The sequence below is a fragment of the Colletotrichum scovillei genome, assembly GCF_011075155.1.
Source record: "Colletotrichum scovillei strain TJNH1 chromosome Unknown Contig00008, whole genome shotgun sequence".
In the NCBI taxonomy this organism is placed as follows: Eukaryota; Fungi; Ascomycota; class Sordariomycetes; order Glomerellales; family Glomerellaceae; genus Colletotrichum; species Colletotrichum scovillei.
Window position 1 is genome coordinate 266,565 of NW_023336266.1, and position 13,242 is coordinate 279,806.

General features: G+C 53.8%; 2 protein-coding genes across 2 annotated transcripts; one reads left to right on the forward strand and one right to left on the reverse strand.

The window, feature by feature from the left end:
* The first annotated feature begins 4,871 nt into the window (after positions 1 to 4,871).
* On the forward strand, positions 4,872 to 7,851 carry HER10_EVM0000300 (fatty acid desaturase). Its single transcript, XM_035470088.1, has 2 exons — positions 4,872 to 6,675; positions 6,733 to 7,851. Exons 1-2 carry the CDS (start codon positions 5,634 to 5,636, stop codon positions 7,140 to 7,142), a joined length of 1,452 nt encoding a protein of 483 aa, XP_035330351.1. The 5' UTR covers positions 4,872 to 5,633; the 3' UTR covers positions 7,143 to 7,851.
* Positions 7,852 to 9,585: 1,734 nt separating this feature from the next.
* Positions 9,586 to 12,057, reverse strand: HER10_EVM0008901 (uncharacterized protein). The gene has a single exon (XM_035478407.1). The coding sequence runs from the start codon at positions 11,757 to 11,759 to the stop codon at positions 11,157 to 11,159; it is 603 nt and encodes a 200-aa protein (XP_035330870.1). The 5' UTR covers positions 11,760 to 12,057; the 3' UTR covers positions 9,586 to 11,156.
* Positions 12,058 to 13,242: the final 1,185 nt, after the last annotated feature.

Genomic DNA, 13,242 nt, shown 5'->3' on the forward strand with positions numbered 1-13,242 from the left:
TGTGGCTCTCGCGGATGTCTCATCGAAAACTCGCAACTCGTAAACTCTCCTCGAGTGACATGCTGGAGCTAGAGCTGTCAGTCATCCGGACTAGCACTTGGGGTAACCGAGACAAAAGTGTCGTCAGCTGAAAGCCCTACGAGACATGGTCATCTATAACCGCAACAAGCCAAATCTTTCACCAGCTACTGTTGATTGGTGCTACTACGAATCTTCTCCTCTTCTTCCTCGAGGAGACGATGCGAAGCAGATACGGAATCGGTGCACAACCCTGAATTTCCTCCAAAAAGGCTAGGGGGAGGAAACCTGCTTAAGCGTTAGCCCTCCGCGGCCAGACGGGACGAAGGGAATGTTCCGCCTCCAGCCAGTGACACTGCTAGGCAAACGATCTCTCGCCCCCGAGTCGTGCTTGGTCCGTCAACTCGCAGGACACTTTGCCGAGATGGGGAGGTATCAGCAGAGTGCCAATGCCATGGTTCCCTGATTCGTCTGCAAAGCTAACGGAACGGATATAAGTGCTAGCAAGGGGTGAAAAGAAATGTCGTGACCTTTGGAGTAGGTTGTGGCGCCTGTCAGCGGTCACTGCCGCCTCTTCTCGCTATCCTATGGAGGGGAGCAAATCACATGTGAAGGAGGTCGGTCCTGTGGTCCGTGAAAAAGGGCCCGGCCTCGGGTTCGTTAGGAAGGAGAGGCGGACGGCACCACACCACAACTCCACGACAGTAGGCGACAGTGGGCCCGACTTGACGAGTGCCACGATGAGCAGTGCGGATTGCAGAAGCGTCGTGCAGATAGCCGTTGGCTGTGGCCTCTGAGTGATGGATTTTGGAGGCATGCTTTTGCCCCTGGCGTGCTCTTGGTCGGCTGCCAGAACGGATATCATTCCAGGCTGGGCGGGAGACGGAGCAGGATCAGTATCGAACAATTACCATGTGATAATTGAAAATTGGCTGTAAGCCGCAGAGACCTTACCGACAAGCTGCTTGCCAGCTTGTCCCAATCCTTGTTCCCCCGTGTAATTGAGTATGTTGGGATTGGTCCTTGAGGATCTCGATGGTCTCAGCGTTAGGTGGAACTGGAACCTCGATAGAAGGTCTCCACGATAATCGGGATTCTGAGAAGGCGATGGAGCTTTGTTTCCTAGTCCACTTAATACAACAATGGCCGGCATTGCTGTGTGCTTTCACCGCAAGGTGTCCATCGGATGTGAAGATTCAAGGCTCGAGAATGAATCAAAATTGGCGTGTGCTGAAGTTCCCGGGGTACGTATCCCTAGAGAGAGCAGGAAGTCGCGACTTGCGAGAGCAAAGACCGGGGATTCATCCATCTGAGTGGGGTTCTGTCAGTACGTACCAATGAAGCTCTGCCATCGCGACAAGGCCCTGCCCTGGACTGCAACCATCTCAACAAATTTGAACCCCAACAGAAAATTTCAAGGGCAGCAAATAGAAAATAAAAACAAAAGAGTAATAGAGGGGGAAAGGGAGTGACTGATCTCCACAGCGCTACCTACAGAAGCGAAGCAGGCAAAAACCGGACCCTGGAATGCCATGATGCTTCCAGAAAATGGCGTTCCCACCCTTGTTTCAGGGTCTTTACGTCCTGTTCAAGCTGTGAGCTGTGGAGGTCGTCGAGGATGGAAGTCGAGCGACTCGATCCTAGGTCGTTTCATCCTCTGTCTCGCGGGTTTGCCCGAGGCAAGTCGACTCGAGTCGAGTCCAGTCCAATTGCCGTAGTGTCTATCATCGGTCTCCCCTTGTGCATTGCAAAAATCCGGTGTGGAAATTGGATGCCACGAGAAGCGATTCAGAAATGTTGCTAGCTGGTGAGAGGCTCATCTTTGGCCACTTTCGTTCCTTGGACGTCGTCGACAAAAGCGAGGGCGTCAATTCAAGATTCAACTCCCATCCCCAGCTGCGGGCCCTTGATTGGCTAGCCGCGTCAGCAACTTGCTCTGCTCCCGATTGGCTGGAGAAGGCTGAAGACGTTGTTGGCCAATCGTGAGGCTCCAGTCTGTCGCGTCTTCCCAGTTCGCTCTGCTTTCTGCTTCGTTCGTGGGGTTGAAAGAATGGGAACAGAAAACATGGAGGACCACTTTCTTGCGTGCAGATGGTACGTATACTTTGCTCATCCCTGTCATCCCACCAAGAAGCGTGGGGAACCTGGATACGTACCCCCATCCCTGAAGGCTGAACGACGGCGGGCACTTTTCATCCATCGTATCCCCAATGATTTTTGAATACTGTCAACATTTCAAAATCCAACATGTTGGCCCCGGCCTACTGCGGCGCAAGAAGAGTCTCCGCCGTGTACTTATATCGAGACTCGCCCCAGGGACATCCCACAATGAAGTAAAATCTCCTGATCGTGAATTGGTCGGAGGAAATCGGCGGAAGGACTTCTCAACTCACGGCAACCATTGTACAGAGTGACTGCTGCGGTGCGGTTTTCGGGCATGTGGTGAGATCGAAACGGACCAGAATTGCTGTCGCTGGTCGAATGGTGCAAGGTTTGGGGCGGTTGTTGATCTGACTCGATATTGGCTACGCTGCCACGATACCGCCGTCTACGACTGGAGGATTTTCCGATCTGAATCTTGCCCCGAACAAGCGCCATCTTCACATGCACAGACGAACGCCGGTTTGTGCCAAACGTAGGCGACATTTGCGGGAGTGACTGGTGGGCGCGGTGTGGCTGCACCACCTTCAAGAACAAGGCCAATGGACAGTCTGCGTGTTGCATGTTTGCTACAAGACAAGACGTCAGAGAGCGCAAGTATGACCCGGGAGGCATAACGGGAGCGGCAGGACGCCTGGTGCAGCTTGGGCGGCAAATCAGCTTCGACTTACATGGTTGTGTCTTGGATACTGCCAGCCCGTAGGTTGGAGGCCTGGGTACCACAGCAGTGACAGCATACGCTGTCTTGCGCAAGATATGTCCAACTCGGGTCTCCAAAAGAGGCTGTCCTGGGATCTGCAGGCCTCCGATGGAAACGGTGAATACAGTAGGTATTGTGGTTGAGTCCGATGTCAAACTATCGAGGCCATCCGGGACCGATTAAAGGATCCGGCATTCTGCTGCCTCTGCTGCTGCTGCTGCTGCTGCTGCTGATGATGATGATGATGATGATGATGAACCAAATTGACTTTGCCACAGTCTGGCTCTGATCTGCCTCTCAGCTCCAGAGTCCAGCCGGCTGGCTCGAAGGGCGGTGAAGTTGGAGCATGGCCAGAGTGGACCGCAGGTAAGGGTGCATTAGCATGAGCCAGACGGTAGCGAAGCACGAGGAGGCAAGCCGCAAAGTGCTTGGGAAACGGAGGGTCGAGGGAGGCATTGGGCGAAGAGATACGGTTGAGGTCTCGGTACTCCTAACCCCGTCGAGGTATGTCGGTGCCGAAAGGTACGGGTACCTGGTAAGAGCTTCAGAAGAGAGCTCCAGAGCCCAGAGACCAGTGGCCAAAGAAACAGCGGATATGGTGCCTGTCTCGCGTTGCAATGGAGGGGTCCATGTGTTGCCCTGCCAGGCATGAATTTGCCTCCCAATAGGGGTAGATTTGCTGCCGGGAGCTGGAACATGACCCAGATGCAAACAGTGGCAATGGCGGGGACGGCGAGAGGATCTAGACTGATGCAAATACCGTCGCGTGTCAATAGCGGCTCCAAGATGAAGAGGAAGAGAAAGAGGGCGAGATTCAGCACGGTCAATAGAAGACTCAGATTGCCTTGCCTCGAGTCTGTGCGGTAAATGCAGCATTGCAGCGTGAGAGAGGAACGGTCAGTGAAAGGCACTTTTCCATCGCTTCAGCCCTTCAAGTACCTACCTTACCGTACCTCACTGCAAGCTGCGTCTGATGCAGGTGGACTGCATAGGCCGGGTTGGAAGGTAGCGGCTACAATACATCTAGGCAAAGGAAAGTCGAAATTGGGGCAGGAAGAATCTTAGTGGATGTAGATTGTACATCAAAGCACGACTGATGCATTCCCGACTCCCATTCCTTCCTCTTCGCCTTACACTAGATCAGGGTACGTACCGAAGCAAGACCCTTCAGACCGCCGACTTCCTCCCAAAAATACTTTTTCAGCCGATCTTTTTCCTTCCCCTCTGGCGCAGAAAAAAAAAAAAAGGTGTGCCTTCTCCAAAAAGGTTTGGGAAAGCCGCAAGAATTTTGTTCATAATCGGCATCGCCAAGCTATTCATCCACCCAAAAATCGGTACACCGGGTTTTGGCTTGTGAGTGTCGAGTTGTTGCTGCTGTGGGGAGGCAAGTAGGTATGCTGTGATCCATCGATATAATGAGTACCTGAGTATTCAATGGCATCTGGCATGACCAAAGCCCGATGTCTAAATGTCTAAACGCCGTCTGGATGCGCCCCTCCTGCCTTCCAGTGATATACCTGCGATACCTTCCTCACCGAATGATACTCCGTATGGGATGGAATAGGTCCAATTCCTTGACCAGGCGCAGCTTCCAGCTTCGGTACTTCCTTCCGTCCGGCCTCTCATGGGATTCGGAAAGGCTACCTGAGGTAAGGTACCTACTCGCATAGAAGGTCAGGTAGGTAGTGGCTTTACGGAGTACCTTGGCCCATAGACGGAAGGAGGTGGAGAGGAAAGATACCTCCCATCACATGATAATTGGTGCAACAATATTGTACCTCGCCCAAGTAGTGGATGTACGGGTTACTTGACTTTCTTGCCTCCACCTCCTCCTTCCTCCACATCGTCCTCCTTTGGTGGGTAACTCAATCAACATCGAGGCCCAGCAGAAAAATCCAACAGCAATTGGGATTGGAAAGGAAGGAAAGCAACCGACCACCACACGGCACGACTTGACACGAACACATTTCATTGCTTTCACACCCCCCGGTGCCCCGGTGGCCCCCCCATCCTCGTCCCCTGCCACGCATTTCGTCCCTCCCGTCCCTGGCCTGGTCCTGCTCTTTCTCCCCTTGCACCGTGCCCTGCAAATCCCCGCAGGCCACAAGCAATGGAGCTGCCTCTCTTTCCCTCTCTCCAGTTCGTCCCCAACAAAAACGGAACCGAGGCCAGACAGACAGCACACAGCATACCTTACACGGTAAGGTAGAGCACAGAACACCACCACTACTCCGTACGGATACCTACCAAGTAGACCTCACCTCGGTTTATTACAGATGGTCCAGTTTAAGGTACCTACCTGCACACCACTCACTCACTCCTCCGAAAAAAAAGTCACAGGGATCTCCTTTTGCTCCATCCGTTACGGTACCTGACCGGCCACTTGTTACTACTCGGTACTAGCGAGCCAAGGCCCTGGAGAGACACAGTTGACAACGGGCCCCGTCCCGACCCATCGTTTGCTAACTATTTTGTCTTTTCGCCTCCGCCACGACCCGATACCGACCTGAGGTTCTTCCCAGAGTGCCTTCATTTATTACTCCCCTCCCTTCCTCCTTTTTCCTGCTTGTGATTCTTAATTCCTGTTCCCTCCCCGCGACCCAATTGGTATCCCTCTCTCTTCTCCCAAGGGCCATTGGAACTTGTCAACCGTTCCTCTGAGTGTATTCATCCAATACCGAGGCAACATCACCAAGCTGCCCTCATCGTCCCTCTTATCTTCCCTAGCAGCAGCAGCACAATAATACCAGCCGCCATGGCTTCTACCACTTCGTCTGCGCCGGCCGGCCAGAACCCCATTCTCCGCCGCACCGTCACCAGCAACACCGCCGAGACCGACGCTTCGGTTCCTTCCACTGCCATGGCTTCGCCCGTGGACTCGCCCCGTCCTTCTGCTTCGTCGACCTCCTTGTCGTCTATGGCCTCTGACGATGCCGTCCTCGAGAAGAAGGCCAACTACACCAAGCTGTACGACACCTACGGCAACGAGTTCACCCCTCCCGATTTCACCATCAAGGACATCCACAACGCTATCCCCAAGCACTGCTTCGAGCGTTCTGCTCTCAAGGGATACGCCTACATCGCCCGCGATATCCTCTGCCTCACCACCACCTTCTTGATCTTCCACAACTTCGCTACCCCCGAGTACGTGCCTTCCAAGGCTGCTCGTGTCGTTCTTTGGGCCGTCTACACCATTCTCCAGGGTCTCTTCGGAACCGGTCTTTGGGTCATTGCCCACGAGTGCGGTCACCAGGCCTTTTCTCCCTCCAAGACCATCAACCACGCCACCGGCTGGGTTCTTCACTCGGCTCTGCTCGTTCCCTACTTCAGCTGGCAGATCTCCCACAGCAAGCACCACAAGGCCACTGGCCACATGGAGCGTGACATGGTTTTCGTGCCCCGCACTCGCGAGCAGCAGGCCACCCGTGCTGGCCGCTTGGCCCACGAAGTCGGCGAGTTGGCTGAGGAGACCCCCATCTACACCCTCCTGATGCTTATCGCCCAGCAGCTCGTTGGCTGGCCCAACTACCTCATGACCAACGTCACTGGTCACAACTTCCACGAGCGCCAGCGTGAGGGCCGCGGCAAGGGCAAGCACAACGGTGCCGGCGGTGGTGTCAACCACTTCGACCCCAGCAGTCCCATCTTCGAGGCCAAGGACGCCAAGCTCATCATCGCTTCTGACATTGGTGTCGGCATCACTATGACCGTCCTCGCTCTCCTCGGCAACAAGTTCGGCTGGTCCAACCTCCTGGTCTGGTACTTCATTCCCTACCTCTGGGTTAACCACTGGCTTGGTAAGTGTCGACAGGCTCGTTTCGATTCTGTGACTGTCAGCTAATTCTTCTTCCCAGTCGCCATCACCTTCCTCCAGCACACCGACCCTACTCTTCCTCACTACACCGCTGGTGAGTGGAACTTCGTCCGTGGCGCCGCTGCCACCATCGACCGCGAGATGGGCTTCATCGGACGCCACCTCCTCCACGGCATTATCGAGACCCACGTCCTCCATCACTACATCAGCACCATTCCCTTCTACAACGCCGACGAGGCCTCCGACGCCATCAAGCCCGTCATGGGCAAGCACTACCGTGCTGACGTCAAGGATGGCCCGGTTGGCTTCATCAAGGCCTTGTACAAGTCTGCGCGTATGTGCCAGTGGGTTGAGCCCAGTGCTGAGGCCCAGGGCGAGGGCAAGGGTGTCTTGTTCTTCCGCAACCACAACGGTCTCGGCACCGCGCCTATCAAGGGTGCGGTGAACTAAGTTACGGAGTTGAGCGACTGAAAGAAGAAAGAAAGAAAGAAAGAAAGAAAGGTCGTGTCTTCTCATGAGCTGGTCCACGATGGCCCTCTCTGCATACGCTAGTGTAGGATTTTGGCGATTCGTATCGCCGAGTGCTTCGGGCTCTGGGCCTGGCCGTCGAGTCTTGTTTAATGTGCGATCTTCGAGGGACGCCGTGGTAATGTCGAATCAAGCACGGGAGCCCAGGGTGGCCTGGAGACGGTACAGAAGATATAGTGCAAAAAAAAACTGGCATGGCGTTAGCATTTTATACCTGCACCAAATGGATAGATCCATAGACACAGAAGTCAAAGAGAGAGAACAAGCAATAGAATGATAGCTTCCGAGCATTCCGATCACACCGCCACCTCTTGACAATCGTGTCCAACGTGATGAGCATGGAGGCCGCATCCGACGCCAGCAACCGGGAGAAGGTCTGATCCGCGATCACTTCGTCTGTCACGAACCCTGGTATCGGTGTTCTGCTGCTTTGGAACTGCTTCTTCATGGTGATGTGAATCTGAGAAATAGCCCTGGAGCTAAGAGAATACGCAAGGTTCGGTTCAATTCATCCTGATCGTGGAGAGAATGCGGGGTGCGCACGCGATCTTGCGGACGCCGGGACGCCGGACGCCCTCGAACCTGGACGGACCAATGAATGACCATCCGATGGTAACAAAAGGCAGGCAGACAAGACCTGGGGTCCCAGGCGGGAGGATGGTGCTCGTGGCTTGGGGGGGAATAGGGACCGTGAGCGCGCGTCTACGCGGTACTCGGCGTTAGTGCGCATGCGTGTATCTCGTGGGGAGTTGCTAACCGAGATGACATTGTACCTCTTCCGTAATGCCGTTCCGACCGCTCCGGGTCGCGCGGATCCGAAAGTGGAGAGAAAAGAGGGGGCCGGGGTGCCGTTTAAGGATCCGAGGCCGGTGGTATGGGGGTGTTGTTATCTTGACGTCTTGCTTGACTTTTCGGCGTGCGCCATGTGTTTGCCATTGTGTTACCGACTTTAGGTGAAATCTGTTTCACGTATCGAATAAGATGTGTCGGTCTGGTCAGGTTAGTTGTCCAGGCTCTTTGGGTGAATGAATGAATGCACTACCCGTCACCTTGATGCCTGTATCTGCCTGCCTTATTGATTTAAAGGTGCTCTTGGAGATCTAGACACCTGGGAAGTATGAAACGCTCAGCGGCATCAAGACTTGAAAACGCAGTCAATGTTGACCCACCTGAAGAAATGACATGAACCCGTTCCCAGAGAGGGAAGATTTCCATCTCGACATTTTATTCAAGAAGAGGGTGCTTTGCCCGCGAGGGCCGGCATGAAACATTTTCGTAATAACTTGTCTCTCGCTACTTCAGAGACCGGTCAATATGAAGTCAGCATATGAGCCACCTTGGGCTTCAGTCGACTTTGCCGTGTCACGCGGTTTCAAGGTACAGGAGAACTTCCACAGTCTCGACTACCTTTCCCACGTAGGGAGCACACAATGCATATAAATCATCGTGCATGGCTTTTCTCTCTGCTTTGATAATCTTCCTACCATTATTTCCCCTCCGAGGCCTTTGAGTTCTGGTCTTACCACGCTGACCTCTGATTCCACTCTGAATACCCAATAACCTATCCTAAGGGCAATGTTTGCAAATCTCAACACCGGTATATTGATCGTATTCCTGGAGTCAATTTGGACATGCGTCAGTAGTCCTCCAGTTGTCTTGCCTCACGCAGTGCATTCGTGACGGTACTAAACTGCCACTTTGCGAGACAACGTCAGCTACCTTGATGAACAAGTCCTCTGCTGTGATAATGAGTCTCAAGACCGCATACAGAACACCGGTATACGGAAGAATGTTATTGAACCTCGGCAGAGTACTGGCACCTTATTTCACGTATAATACTAAGAAAAAGGTCAGCCTTGAAGTCTGGATACGATATCTGAGTTGATCCCACCGGTTGCACAAGTCCTGGTTCCAATGTAGTATTTCGCAGCTGAGACTGAGACTGACTAATTTCTGATAGCTGAGGGTACGTGTAGGCTTGTGAGGCTGTTGTGACTCTTCGATTTGGCAATATCAAGCAAGATTGGGAAGTTATTGGAGGGGTACAATCATTATAGGTGGAGATATTGCTGCATCTGAGGAAACCTTTACGTGTATGAGCATTCGTCGCGACACTTGAAAGACAATTCGAAGATTGAGAGGCTTGAACACCGCTGGTCTGGCCTGGTCGTGATGGTATGTGGTCTAAACCCAGGTCTTGCAGGGTACTGATACTGATGGGTCTCGCGCTATCGTAACAGGTTCTAGTAGATACGACCGTAATAACAATTGAATACTGACTAGAAAAGGATACTGCAAAGAGACAAGTTGGAAAGAGACTAGGGGCTAGTCAAACGTATACCTAATGGATTTGAAATATACAGTAGTGCCATTTACATTGAGTTGCTAACCGTCGCACTTGACGAAAACAACCTGCAGCAAGTCCCTGGACTCTCTGTCTAAACCCGCTACTCGATGAACTAGTGAACTCCGACTTCAACCACATATCAAATGTAAGCAAGAGACTTCGTCATCAGTGTTCTCGACTCTGGTCTGCGTGGTGTCTCAGTCACGGCAGTTGAAGCCGTGGACCGCGTGGACTTCTGCTGGAAGAAGTTCTCCGTCTTCAACGATGCTCGTGGTCCTTTTGCGTGGGTCTAGCCTCAGACCGCCGTGAACGTGGAAGACGCGTGAACGTGCTTGATGGATGCGGAAAGAGAGTACGTCTTGGGACAGTAAATCGGTTTTTCTAAAGTAACGGCCCTACTCTAGAGAGGGTGGCAACCCCCCTTCAAATGCATGGCACGTCGGAGTGGGTTCCGAATTCTCCAGGGTCCGGGCCTATATTCGACCTCTCTAGTCTGTGGAACCGTGATGGTCTTTTGATCAGTATTGGAGGGGAACGAAGGACACATTTGAACTGCATGCGGAAGTTGGAAAAGCCATGCTTACAACCCTCATGGCAGCAGAGAAAGAGGATGACATTCGGAGAAAGCGTTTTCTCACGAGGGACTAACGTGGTCCGCACGAGGCGGGACCGGGTCTCGACCGTCCCATTGCTGACAGCGATGTGGCGAGAAGATCCAGGGCTCTTTGGTATTAGCCGTCTGTCAATAGAAGAGAACGGCGGACGGGCGGTGTGGGCGGGGGCTTGAACGACAGCACCGAGACATTGGGGCCGGCGGGCTTCCAGTCTCGAGGCCGTCGATTTGTTAGATTGGCCGCTTTGTCCGAAGAGGCAACGCCTCTCCGGGCTCTAAAGGTTCGGTAGTTGTTTGGCGCCTTGTTGATATTGCCTCTACAGGTGCTAAAGTCGACTACTGGAGTGTCGTCGTCCACGATCCACGGCAATCGGAGCGGGATACCTAGTTGTTGGTGGTGATCTGAGACTATCTTCCCGTCCGCCCCGGGCATCGGCCGATGTGACTTAGATTGAAGCCGAAATCCTGCTCCCGAGAGTCGGCAAGGAGAGGAAGGACAGGATGAAGGGCACACGGGCGCGAGGACTTTAGACCAGCCTCAAAGAAGAGAAATGGGGTAAGGTGCCTCCCGATCCTAGAAGAGTTAGAGCTAGCTAGTCCGAACACGGCATATTCCTCTGAGACATCCTGACTTGGACGTTTCCTGTGCTTGCTTACACAGGCCCTTCCAGAACAATGTGATTTGCCTTGTCGTCACACTCAGCTGGTCGGCCAGGTTCGCCCGTAGACTATGCCCAGGCCACGTTTTCGAGACACGTTGTTTTTGATGTTTGCAAAGAAGCTCTCGCGTGACAGGGTGCCTGGATTCGACAAACGGACGTATGCTTAGGACTAGGTCACGATAGGAATATCATACTGAATCAGAGAGGGAGGAAGGAGGAAATGAATCGACAGTTTGCAATAGTTTGACGGGTGGTGTAACGAGAAAACGAGAAAATATCGATATCGTGTGACTTGACTAACTTGCCGAGACGTCCTAACCAATCGTGACATCGATCGTCTCACTTTCGAATTCACCCGTCAAGACCCCTTCGCCAAACTGCAACTTCTCAAGCGTTGCCTGACTAAGCTTGTCCGCCGTCGTGGGCCAAACAACCTGCCACTTGCCCTTGACAGCCACCCGTGCCGTCTTGCCGAGCGAATCGAGCGCCACGATGGGCTCCTTGAGGACAATCTCCTGCTCCTGGCTCTCACCGGGCTGGAGGGTGACGAGGTCCTCTGGGCGCGGCGGCATGATCCGGCGGAGCTGAACAGTGTGGACCTCGATCGGTTCGCTCTTGCCCTCGGGCGTGATGGAGACGAGGCCGACTTGGATGGCGAGGGGGTCGAGGGGCGTGTTCCAGCGGAGGATGGTCAGCGGGGCGTCGTGCTTGTTTTCCACGGAGAAGGATAGGGTGGGAGGTTTTTCCGACGTCTGACGGATGCGGAGTGCGAGCTTGGATAGCGCGCCGGCGTGCTGGTTCTCTTCCGCCATGGTGTCTCGGGAGGAACCGCTGCGATTCCAGGTTGAGAGGACGAAGATGAGGGCTACGATGAGGACGATGGGCCGAAAGAGCGAGCGAGCTTGGAGGTTACTCATCGATCTTGGCGGCTGGCTGTTGAGATGGTGTAGAAGATGGCGGTAAGATGGCGGTAGGTGAAGGCGTGAGTGAGTATCGGGGGTTTGTTGCTAGGTCTCTTTTTCTCTCTCTCAATGTGTGTTATGTGGGATTGAGAGAAATAAGGCTACCCTTCCCAAGGCAGGCGAAGTGGACGTGGTCAGCAGGATGCGCCTGAAGCGGAACAGCTTCCTAAGGGGGGCAAGTGGCATGGAAGATGCCGGCTGACGTCAATTGATCAAATGCGGCCGCCTACCGGTGCCGCTGGGAGGATGGCTTTTGTTGTTTGAATGTCTGGTAAAACCAAGAGGCAACGTGGGTGAATGGAATGAGTTTGTCGTGAGAACGCGCGCACTAAGCTTGAAATAGGAGGAGAAGCCGTCTGCCGAGGAATGCCCAGCGGCTTTAGCCACGCAAGCTTGGTTCCGTTCCTTTGGGACGGACGAAATGCCACGCTTGCCACGATCCATGAATTGAAGCTACGAATTGCCATAGCCTTCTTGCGATGGTGTCAGCGGCGTAGTTGAGATGCTCTACGGGAGAGTTCCGATGTATACGGCGATGCGATTCATGGTGGACCAAGCTCCCATCTAGAGAACCCGGCAGATCGGGTTTGCGCTTCTATCCGCGACGGAGGCTACCATATCGCCAGCTAAAGTCGCCTACTTGCGATGAACTACCTTGACTAGATGACAGATTCGGCCGGACGGCGGGAGACCCCGCACTTTGCAGGGTATCGAAGGAAGAGATGCGCCTTACCATCCCCTGCTCTTACACCCCTCTTAGAGACCACCTACCTAGACTCTAAATCGATTAAGCTGGCGGCACGACTTCAGACGACGCTACATTGGCATGATGGAGACGCAATCCTTCGACTTCAAGCTTGGTGCAGGAAAACTTCGCGCTGGTCTACGGACGAAAGAGGAAGGTCGCCAAAATGCTGCATGTAAGCAGTGATACGGGGACCGGCGCCGATGACCCATAATTTCGGTAGACCCACTCCGAACGGCAGTTGCCTGCGCGACCACCGGTCTCAGGGTCGAGACCCCTTCGGTGATGTTTCCGTTCTGCTGCCGACGTCATCTCGAACGAGGAAAACGTGAAGACCGTTTCTAGACTCCAATCCATCACAGCTTGTCTCAGTTGATTTGCCGGCATTTCGGGACACACTTCAATTGATAAGAGTAGGTAGGTACTTTACTTGCTGCTAGGTTGGTGAACTGCCCCCCGGCCACGGAGAGTCCCTGTCTTACTCGTTAGCCAGCGCGTGTCTCACAGCGGCCTAGGGCCAACCTTTGGTGCCAGCCATGTCTCACTCTCGCTCCTTGTCTCTAGGAGACATACAGCAAGGCGCGGTGCGGTTAGCATCTACAGAAGAGGCTACGGCTCCCCGGGCTTCTTCCACGGGTCTTTATCCCCACGTTCCCGGAGGCCGTTTGCGGATAGTGGGCCTGCTGGCCTGGA

Coding starts and splice junctions, on each gene's coding strand:
- HER10_EVM0000300 (XM_035470088.1), top strand. CDS start 5,634: ATGGCTTCTACCACTTCGTCTGCGCCGGCCGGCCAGAACCCCATTCTC. Junction 6,676..6,732: donor CTGGGTTAACCACTGGCTTG/GTAAGTGTCGAC, acceptor TCTTCTTCCCAG/TCGCCATCACCTTCCTCCAG.
- HER10_EVM0008901 (XM_035478407.1), bottom strand. CDS start 11,759: ATGAGTAACCTCCAAGCTCGCTCGCTCTTTCGGCCCATCGTCCTCATC.